Here is an 11,697-nt window from a genome sequence, read left to right as displayed (position 1 = left end):
GATTTAAATTCTACAAGTAGAACGAAATTATATGTCAGTTTGGGTTTATAAATGAGATGGTTAGGGTTTAGATTTTACAATTAGAACAAAATTATATGTCGGTTTGGGTTAACAAATGAGATGGTTAGGGTTTAGATTCTACAAGTAGAATGAAATTATATGTCGGTGTGGGTTCACAAATGAGATGGTTAGGGTTTAGATTCTACAAGTAGAATGAAATTCCGTTCTGTTTGGGTTCATAAATGAGATGGTTAGGGTTTAGATTTTACAATTAGAACGAAATTATATGTCGGTTTGGGTTAACAAATGAAATGGTTAGGGTTTAGATTTTGCAAGTAGAACGAAATTATATGTCGGTTTGGGTTAACAAATGAGATGGTTAGGGTTTAGATTTTACAAGTAGAACAAAATTATATATCGGTTTGGGTTTACAAATGAGATGGTTAGGGTTTAGATTTTACAATAAGAATGAAATTATATGTCGGTTTGGGTTTATTAAAGAGCGGTTTAAGTTTTAAATTTTATAATAATGTATACAGATTTTATTTTCTTATTTTATAAGGAAGTGAATGAAGAGATTCATCCCTAGGGATGAACCCAAATATTGTTCATAGGTTTCATTCTATACTATTTAATTCTATTTTATACTATATAGTATAAATTTTAAATAAATATTATTTTTTATTTTTATCAATTCTTCTCTGATTTTAAAAATTCAAATCATGTTATATAAATAAAAAATCCATAGTTTTTTAAAAACTATTGCAAAATTAATTTAGTTATTTTTATTAAATTAAATTAGGATTTAAAATGATGAGGGGTAATAACAATTTTGTTATGACATCAGCACACCTTCTTTCTTCTCTCCTGCACGTGTCTTTCACAGCTGTCTTCTTTGGTCATTGTACATGGGTTGATAGTTACTCACTTAATTTATTTCATTAGATAGCTATATTCTTTTTTCCTTTTTTTGTTTTGGTCATCACACAAATTCACCCAACAATATACTACTGCAAAAAGAAGAAAACAAAGAAAAATAACAAAAAACAAAAAAAAAAGATTTAAAGAAAAACTAATTTAAATGATCAAATTAAAACTATATCCATGAAATGAAATACGTATAGGTTGAAATTGAATGAACACAAATTAAGACAACTTGTGTAACCTGACTTTTTTATCCATACAATAATAGACTAAATCTCTAAATAGTATAACTAAATAATGAAAAAAAAAAACAAAAATTGGCATTAAAAATACTATTTTGAAAATTTTAACGAAAGAAAACATCACTACTTTGAAACAAAGTAGTAATGTTAAAACATTACTTAATATATAGTAAACTAAATGTACGTATCAACGTCTAGAAAATCAAGTGGTACAATTGTTTTAAGTTAATATTTGACCACTTATATATATCATTCTTCAACTATACAAATTTATTACATTATAGAACCGTAGCTTAAGAACATAAGATTAAATAATTAGAATTCAAATACATACATAATAACGCGGTTTACACGAACGAGAGAGGAGTGACGTTGTAGAAAGCACGTTCACATTTGTTAGCTCTGTTGATGATTTCTCTTCTTGGTAGACTAATACACTTCAACGTAAACAGCTCACTTTCTTCTTCTTCGTTTTTGTCTCTTATTTCTTTATGTGTCAAATTCACCAACCAGAATCTCATGACTTTTTCTTCCTTAGACACTTGGATATGATTACGATAAAATTATATTGATAGACTAAGAATGAACCTGGAGCTAGCAACATGCCAACATCAAAAAGGTCGAATGTGAGAGTAAATTTATTAAAATTAAATATATAATCATGCCTCACATACTCACAAAGATATATATATATATATATATATATATAGATGCTTGCTTTTTTATAGTAATTCACTAGTAGAAGTGTAGAACATATCAAAACTATTCAATTTCTTAAAGTATATTTTCCCGACAAATGGAATACCTAGTCGTTAAGTATTATCTTTAGTGGATTACCAAGTTTTATTGGTCAAAATTCAGGACTCTATAAAAATACTATTTAAGGACAGTTTACTTCTTCACAAGGAGAAATTTATTAATAAGTATTCTATTATAGAAGTTTCAAAGAAAAATGTATAACGACGGAAAACAATATTGGATATATATTATATATATTACACAAATGGCTAGGGTCAATGTATTTTCGATGGAAATATAAGAGTAATTTCAAGACATAGCAAAAACAGGAACTCCAATCAAAATGAAGATTAATACTGTTTCTACTTTTACGTAAAAATATATACTTCGAATATAAAAATAAACTATGTTATTTTTAAAGGATTGTATTTTATACAATTTCTGGAATAGGAAAAAAGATGATGTATGTTTGTTCAATCAGTGGATTGCGTGAGTCTTTAAATTACACATGAGTGTTAGTTCGAATATGCTTGTCGTTTGATATTCTGTCCATTTCAATTTACTTATCTTATAGAAATGATCATATCACTAATTTTTATACTGTCTATTTATTTTGGATAAAACCGAACAAACCAATAAGTGATAGTGCTCCTTATCCTTTTTACCAACTCTTTTACGGGGTCAGCTATTAACTGGGCACCTGCTACATTATTTTACCGAAAGCCAAAAGGCAAAACAATCATGATGTGCATTCCCACTTCAGTTATATATTATGGAAGATATGCAAAAGTAATATCTTCAGTGGGTGGGTGCACTATTATAGTTGATTTATTATTTATTTTAAAAAATATTTGGAGATTATAACTTATAAGTCACATGAGATTTGGCTACAGAATCCTTCTTTCAAAATGAAAAACAATAAAATAAATAAAAATGTGGATTCAGTGTGGAATTCGTCTACAAAATTCACAAGAAATTGACCAAAAAAGTATTATTTTGTTATATAAACGTTCATACAGCTTTCAATAAAGGAGTTTTAAAACGTCAAGTAGACAACATACTCTTGGTAATCTTATTTTGCAGTTTAGTAATCACCAACCAAAGCTATATTGTGTGGCCCGCATGTTGTCTTATTTTTCTTCTTACTTTGCTTCTTCTATTTAAGTTACATCTCTTTCCCCTAACCCAGAAATTTCTATAGACACCTGTCTCTTCGTGTTTCATTTCCTTCATATATCATTCACATTTCTCTCTCTCGCTCTCTGCTCTGGAGACTTGAACAGATTATCCTCTTTTGGTAAATTTCACATTTTTGTTTGTAGTTGGAATTGTAATCATAATTCTTGTCTATACATAATCATCTCATCAAGCTATTTTTTCAATTTTCAAAGCTGTTTCTCTTTCTCTTTTCTTGTTTTGGGTATAATTCTTTTCTTGTTTCTTCTGTTTATCTTTTCTGCATGTTCTTTATTTTGAGTAAAGGTTTAGCCCTTGTGCACTTGAACTCTTGATCTTCCTGACAGCTTCTATCTTGACTATTTTTGTGGTATAAAATCATCAATATTGTTCTTACAAAACCCATGACAGATTTCAGTTTTCTCATGCAAAACAAGCTGTTTCTTGGGTTTTGTTTTGTCTTTTTTTTTTTTTGNTTTTTTTTGCTCTTTGGTGGACACACTGTCCATCCCGATTTTCTGACAAAAGACTACTTTTTCACCTGAAATAAATCCAGAAAAAAAAAACCAACTTTTGTCTTTTATGATTATATATATCTGATAATCTGAAATATCTAATGGTTTAGTTTTGAAGTTTCTGCAGGTTTATTATACAAAAGATGCAAAACGTTTCTGAAGACCAAAACCAAATGGTATATTTTGTTCTTTCTTTATCATAACTACTAATTATGTGATTAACGTTAAAAACCAAAAAAAAAACGTGATTACGCACAGCAGTGACGCAAACTTAGCTTCTTCTTTGATTATATATGGGTCAAAACTCTTTCTGTAGGTTTAAGGTCTGATTCTTATTATTATGCTAATGATTGTACAAGATATATATATATATATATATATATATATATATATATATATATATATAGAACATATGAGAGAGACCTAGGTAAATATACTAATTACATTTGTAACGTTAGTATTTAATACATATGTCTATATTATAGGTCACAGATGATAGACTTCCTCCATTTTCATGGGAAAGAAAGTTGAACAGCCAAGCTAAAACCCCTTCTGAGTTCAAACTGAGCAAACGAGATCATCTTCATCTGGTAATTTCATCTTTCTCTCCCTCATCATTCTTTATGATTAAATATTCTTCAATTAAAGAAACAGATTCTTAAATCCTCTTTCTTGCTATAAAAGTTATGCTTTAGGTCAGATGCTCTGTTCTTTGGAAATTATTAAAAAAACTTAAACCTCTCTCTGTTTTGGCTTTTTCGAATAGTTCCCATTAGGCTACAGATTGTGGCGTCACACCAAAGAAGAAGCGGCAAAAGGAAGAGTAAGAGATATTCTCATAGTTTTTTTTTAAGCTCACAAACATTTGATCACCTTTGTCTTCCTTGAATGCTGAAAACTTACTAAATCATGCAGGCTTCGATCTTCGATATCTTTAGAAAACACCATATAACGGGAGAACATGGCGTCCCTTTAGGAGGAATTGGGTATGTGATTCACAAATTTTTCATAAAACACAAAGTAACAATGCTCTAGAGTTATAAGATCCTCTGTTGCAATGTTCTAATGTACCAACACCGCGGGGCGTGTTTCAGTGCAGGAAGCATTGGAAGGAGTTACAAGGGTGAGTTTCAGCATTTCAAGCTATTCCCAAAAATTTGCGAGGAAGCTCCAATCCTCGCGAACCAATTCTCTGTTAGTAAATGATTATGAACATTACTTAGTTTCTTGTGTAATATTGGTGACTTTATGTATCCATCTCATGCTTCTTGATCTTTTATAATAATAGGCTTTTGTTTCTCGCCCTGGCGGTGTTAAACACTCAACTGTTCTATGTCCAACAAAGCCACAAGTTATTAAGTAAGCCAAATCCTTAGTTTTTCTTGTGTCTTCATCAGATCCCTAGTTAAAGAAACAGAGTCATGAAGGTGCAAATGATATTAATTGTGTTACTGTATATGATTGTGCAGAGACAATGGAGGTTATTTATGCAAAGGCCAAGCTCCAAAAATAGGAATTGAGTCTTGGGACTGGAACATGACAGGGGAAAAATCTACCTACCATGCTCTTTATCCGAGGTCTTGGACCGTTTATAATGGTATAATATTTGTCCCAAAATATTTCTAACCATGTCTGTAATACAAAATTAATCTATTGCAAAACACTTTATTTATAAAGGTTATCAAAAAATGTTTTTTACTTGATGAACAGGTGAACCTGACCCTGAACTCCGAATAGTGTCTCGTCAAGTCTCTCCCTTTATACCTCATAATTACGAGGAAAGCAGTCTTCCGGTTTCAGTTTTCAACTTCACGGTATGAATACTCTCTACTGTCGTTTACCTTAACGTTATAGGCTTATAGCTTAGGTAACAACTTGTGCAGGAGCTGATTGAGTTTTTTCATGTTTCAGGTGACAAATACTGGAGCAGAACAAGCAACTGTTACTTTGCTATTTACTTGGGAGGTACGTTATCTCAGTACATAGGAAATCTTCTCTAGTTCATGTCCTTTTAAGAACCTTTAGGAGATTGGTTTCTTCTTCATATTTTCACTATGTAAGATATTGACCCATTTGTCTCTTTGGTTAATTAGAATTCTGTGGGAGGAGCTTCTGGATTAACTGGACAGCACTTTAACTCAACAATGAAGTAAGACGCGCTCGTCATCTTATGCTGTAACAGATTTTGCTATGGCTCTCTTTTGCTGACATGTATCTTCATTCTCTTGTGGAATCTTCTAGGGCAGAAGATGGAGTTCATGCAGTAGCTTTACAACACAAGTAAAAACCCACTTTCTTTGATTGGTTTGGTACTCGGTTTTTTTAGCGTCAGTTACTGGAAAATTGTGTTGATGATTCGTTTTAATTGTTATGTAACGTACCTTGCAGGACAGCAAATGGACACCCACCAGTAAGCTACGCAATTGCCGCGAAGGAAACCGAGGATGTTCGTGTTTCCTCGTGTCCTTGTTTCATAGTTTCAGGAACTACTCCTAACAAAATCACCGCAGGAGATATGTGGGATGAGATTAAAAAGGTAACATATTTTTTCAAATAGTAATCTTTTGCAAGTGTTCACTATTTTTTTGGTCTAAAAAAAGATCAAAAGTTTTATATCTTTTTTGTTTCTGCTCTTTAGAACGCATCATTCGACAAGTTAACCAGCAATGCATGCTTTCCGTCGAAACCTGGAACTTCCATTGGAGCAGCCATAGCAGCAAAGGTGAAAGTTCCACCGGGCTGTGATCGAACAGTCACATTTTCTCTCTCTTGGGATTGTCCTGAGGCTAGATTCGACGAAAAGACTTACCATAGGTATGTGTGTGCTACCCACACTAGACTTCAATCCAACACATATTTTCTTTCTAACTTAAAAGAGTTCTATATGTAGACGATACACAAGATTCTATGGCAGTTTAGGAAATGCAGCGGTGGCAATGGCTCACGACGCTCTTCTCAGTATGCAAAACAATTCTCATTTCTTGTTTCTTGAGTCTAGTTAAAGTAAGAGATCATCACATTCTGATATTTAACTCCTTTCTATTCCTTTTTTCTTCCTTGTTTGTTAGACTTTTCTGATTGGGAGACTCAGATTGAAGAGTGGCAAGCTCCTATTCTTTCTGACACCACACTTCCTGAGTGGTATCGGATAACTCTCTTCAACGAACTATACTATTTCAACTCAGGGGGAACCATGTGGACCGGTAACAAATGTTTGATTGTTACACAAGTTTACATATTTCTGTAACTTCGATTTTCTAAACCCGGATTGTTTTTTTCTCTGTAGATGGTTTACCTCCAAAGCAAAGCTTAGATAGTATAGGAAGAAGAAGGATCTCTCTCAGTATATCAACCATAGACAATACTGAATCAGACCAGAACAACATAGCCTTAGACATCTTGGGAAGAATCGATGCGGTCTGCTCACAGATTCATGCACCTTTATCCTCAAACGCTGCCCTTGGAACCAGTATGATTCAGAACACCGCAGAGAACATTGGACAATTTCTTTACCTAGAAGGAATCCAATACCTAATGTACAATACTTACGACGTTCATTTCTACTCCTCTTTCGCATTGCTTATGCTTTTCCCAAAACTCGAGCTAAGCATCCAGAGAGATTTCGCGGCTGCTGTTCTGATGCATGACTCCAGCAAGAAACAAGTCATGAGTTCTGGCGAATTTGTTACCAGAAAAGTCCTAGGAGCTGTTCCTCATGATATTGGTTTGAATGATCCATGGTTTGAAGTAAATGCTTATAACTTGTTCAACACGGATAGGTGGAAAGACTTGAACTCCAAGTTTGTTCTTCAAGTTTACAGAGACGTGGTTGCCACTGGTGATCTAAACTTTGCGAAAGCGGTTTGGCCGTCGGTGTACACTGCAATCGCTTACTTGGACCAGTTTGATAAAGACGGAGATGGGATGATTGAGAACGAAGGGTTTCCAGATCAGACTTACGACGCGTGGTCTTGTTCGGGCGTTAGTGCTTACTGCGGTGGTCTCTGGGTCGCGGCTCTTCAGGCCGGATCCGCGTTGGCCCGTGAAATTGGGGACAATGGGGCTGCGGTTTACTTCAATGCCAAGTATGAGAAAGCAAGAAGCGTTTATGAGAAGCTTTGGAACGGTTCTTATTTTAATTACGATAATAGCCGAAGCGGCTCGAGCTCGTCGATCTTGGCTGATCAAATGGCTGGACAATGGTAGGTGTCAAAGATAGTAATGCTGCTTTTAGAATTTGACTTCTCGAGTCAATACTTAGTATTGATATTTCTGCGTTATGTATAGGTATGCGAGAGCTTGTGGACTAAAGCCAATAGCGAAGGAAGAGTGGATTAAGAAAGCGTTGGAGACTGTTTATGACTTCAATGTGATGAAAGTGAGAGATGGGACACGTGGCGCTGTGAACGGGATGTTACCTGATGGACGAGTAGACACAAGCACAATGGTGTCAAGGGAGGTTTGGGCAGGGACTACTTACTCGGTTGCTTCTTGTATGATTCAAGAAGGACTTGCAGATAAAGGGTTTAAAACAGCAAGTGGAATCTATGAGGCCGCTTGGTCTGACCAGGGTCTCGGGTAACCACTTCTTGGAATTAGTGTTTTTTTCTTTGTCAATTCATCAGTGTTCGTGTTCGACTAACAATTGTTGTTCCACCTTTTTTGGGTTGCAGCTGCTCATTTCAGACACCAGAAGCATGGACCACGAATGACGAGTATAGGTCACTTTGTTACATGAGGCCTTTAGCTATTTGGGGGATACAGTGGGCACACACAATGCAACCACCTAAGAGAGAACAAGAACAATCATTAAGGTCACAAGAGGAAGAGGATACGTCTGTGTTGTTTCAACAACACGCTGGGTTTATCAAAGTGGCTCACTATCTGAAAAACACCAAGGGAAAGGACCATAGAAACCGCCTCCAGACTACGTACGAAACCTTCCTCCGAATAATTCGCCTGTAGGCCAGGACACAACCTAATTATGCATAGTCGCATGCAACTCACAAGACGTTAAGTTCTGTTCAGATATATGCATAGCTTATTGTGTTCGGCTTTTCTTCGGCTTCGTTTACGCCTCTTTCTACCCTCTTCTTCCATGCGTTTACTTCAATTGTTAGATATTTCTTTACAATATTAAACAGAAACAACTGTTAATAAAATTTCTACAGTCTTGGCGTGCGCAGCAAATGCTTGGATCTAACTTATTTCATTTAAAAAGACAATTAAGTATGTCCCTGAGAAAAAGCATATATGGTAAACAACTAAAATACATAACTTTCCAAGCAAGAATCAGTAATAATGATCACAACTTCTTAGAAATTCATTGAGCAATAGCAGCAGTACAGATATAGAAGAGGAGCGAATTAGGGAATACTCAGATCACAGTGCAAAATCTATGAACTAGTTAAAATTGAAGAGTATGAACTAGTTAAAAAAGAATTGAAGAGTATGAGCAATTAATACTGTATAATTTTTATAATACTAGTAGTCACTCTGTGCTATGCACGGATTTAGTTTACATTGTTTTTGGATATTTTTTTGTAATTTTGGAGATTGTTAGTTAAAACAGTATTAATAAAATAAAATATTATGTAAGATTTGAGATATGAAAGTTAGTAAAATGTATATCTTTATATTTATAAGAGAAATTGTAGTTAAGAGCATATGGATAATTTTTTATTTAATTAGATAATAAATGCACTAATCTTTATATCAATTAGACAAATGTAATTTATATTTTCTCTGGTTTTTTACTTGTCGTTTTTGAGGTTTTCTCACACAAATTTTAAAAAACTACTAAATTGTCTGTTTTACTCTTTATTAATATATTTTATAAATATTTCATTGGTCAAAACTTTAAAATAGCAGGAAAGAGATAAAACTGGAATATTCACCAAACATTTTCATTGAAAACCTAAAATGACAACTAAATTAAAACGGAGGTTGTATTTCATTGTTATATGAGTCACATAATAAACTATGTGAGCGTTATAGATATGCAATCATTACATATTAATATATTTTCTTATATATGCAATATTTCTAAATACTATTATTAATCATTCATTACATTACTATAAATATTATGAAAGTTACAAAAATGAGAGTTAGTACAAAATATGGGATTGATGAGATGGAATAGAAAAATTAATAAAAAAATGTGTCAGGTTTATAAAAATACATTATTGTGAATTAATAACTAAAATTGTCTACTGTTTTAAATATATATTCAAGAGTTATATATTATATATATAGATGTCTGAACGGGCATCTTAGCTAATCAAATCATTAAATTTAAATATACATTCACTTCTCTCTTTAAACATAAATATATACAGTTATCTCTTTATCAAAAAAAAATATATATCCAATTCTCATTTAGTTATTAATAAATTATATTATTAAAATATACTTTAGTTTATTTTAAATGGATTGAAAATGAAATAAAATAATATAATATCAAGATCATGTGAATTATTTATATTAAAGTGTGGAAATAAAACAGCCAATTATTACTCGACATTATCCTATACAACCTAAATATTATAATCATATATTCTTAAACTATTTAATCATCAAATTATTTGTTAAGCAAAATTTTTATTATGTAAATTCGATTGAATAAATTTGTTACACTAAAAATTAAAAGAAACAAAGTGACACTTGTGAAAGAAGAGATAATCAAATGAAAATCTTTTGGAGCTATCGAAAAGAAAATTTTACTTTATTATTATATGATATAATATAGTAAGATTTTTTCCAACTCTTACTCTAAGAATATGACGCCCAACATCATTATATATAAAAATACTTTTAAAATCAAACACATGAAATTATTTATTTTCTTTTATAAATATTTTAAAATGATTGCATAAATCATCAAAAGATGAACAATAGTAAAAATAATTTAAATTTCTGGAGAAAAAATTCAAGACTTAGTAAGATAATATTTCTTCTAAAGTTAGGAACTTCCCAAAAATGGATGATCCGAACAACGATACTATTGTTACCGGTGTATTGTTGTTCGTTGGAGATTGAATCGAGGATAGAATAGAAAGTAAATGTTTTTGTTTTCACAATAGTCTGAATGAGGATGTGTTTGTATGGTAATATGTTGTTTTTAGAAAACTAAACTTTATAGAATGTTTGAGCCTTTAAGAGAGAGAAGGGATTGAAATCAAACATTAATGATCATAAATTCGTAAATGTTTCTAAATAATAAGTTAAAAATGAGAAGTAATATAAACAAAAATGAGAATTGAGGAAATAGTAGATAGAGGCAATGCATAAAATGATGATATTATTTCAAATCAAAACATAACTGATTATGTTCATAATTTATTATGAAACTAGATGAATACCTGCGCTATGCGCGGGCTTATAGCTTACCGCTTTTTAAACAATTTTGCTACTAATTTGATTTTGTTATGTAGAGTTTATCTATTTTTTAATTGTGGAAATCTTGAAAAATATAATTTGATTTTGATATTTTTTTTTACTTCAAATAGCTTTTTTCATTTTGCAATTGAATTATTAGATACATGCATAGACAACTTTATTTTGAAAGCTTAACNAAAGTGTGGAAATAAAACAGCCAATTATTACTCGACATTATCCTATACAACCTAAATATTATAATCATATATTCTTAAACTATTTAATCATCAAATTATTTGTTAAGCAAAATTTTTATTATGTAAATTCGATTGAATAAATTTGTTACACTAAAAATTAAAAGAAACAAAGTGACACTTGTGAAAGAAGAGATAATCAAATGAAAATCTTTTGGAGCTATCGAAAAGAAAATTTTACTTTATTATTATATGATATAATATAGTAAGATTTTTTCCAACTCTTACTCTAAGAATATGACGCCCAACATCATTATATATAAAAATACTTTTAAAATCAAACACATGAAATTATTTATTTTCTTTTATAAATATTTTAAAATGATTGCATAAATCATCAAAAGATGAACAATAGTAAAAATAATTTAAATTTCTGGAGAAAAAATTCAAGACTTAGTAAGATAATATTTCTTCTAAAGTTAGGAACTTCCCAAAAATGGATGATCCGAACAACGATACTATTGTTAC

At 31.7% G+C, this 11,697-nt stretch overlaps 1 protein-coding gene across 2 annotated transcripts; it reads left to right on the top strand.

Moving 5' to 3' along the window:
* On the top strand, nt 3,024–8,785 carry LOC104757723 (non-lysosomal glucosylceramidase-like). 2 transcript variants are annotated; one of them, XM_010480487.2, is made up of 19 exons: nt 3,024–3,201; nt 3,723–3,771; nt 4,081–4,185; nt 4,362–4,418; nt 4,511–4,581; nt 4,690–4,789; nt 4,884–4,954; nt 5,065–5,192; nt 5,306–5,409; nt 5,507–5,560; nt 5,689–5,744; nt 5,837–5,875; nt 5,984–6,131; nt 6,234–6,409; nt 6,486–6,553; nt 6,664–6,798; nt 6,882–7,797; nt 7,883–8,173; nt 8,269–8,785. In XM_010480487.2, the coding sequence occupies exons 2-19, from the start codon at nt 3,739–3,741 to the stop codon at nt 8,558–8,560; spliced, it is 2,844 nt and encodes a 947-aa protein (XP_010478789.1). In that variant the 5' UTR covers nt 3,024–3,201; nt 3,723–3,738; the 3' UTR covers nt 8,561–8,785. The 2 variants fall into 2 exon arrangements, with proteins under 2 accessions (XP_010478789.1, XP_010478788.1); XM_010480486.2 differs by having other exon boundaries at nt 3,714–3,771.

This window comes from Camelina sativa, chromosome 17, assembly GCF_000633955.1.
Source record: "Camelina sativa cultivar DH55 chromosome 17, Cs, whole genome shotgun sequence".
Classification (NCBI taxonomy): Eukaryota; Viridiplantae; Streptophyta; class Magnoliopsida; order Brassicales; family Brassicaceae; genus Camelina; species Camelina sativa.
The sequence above is the reverse complement of the archived record's forward strand: the minus strand, read 5'-3'. Positions and strand labels throughout refer to the sequence as shown.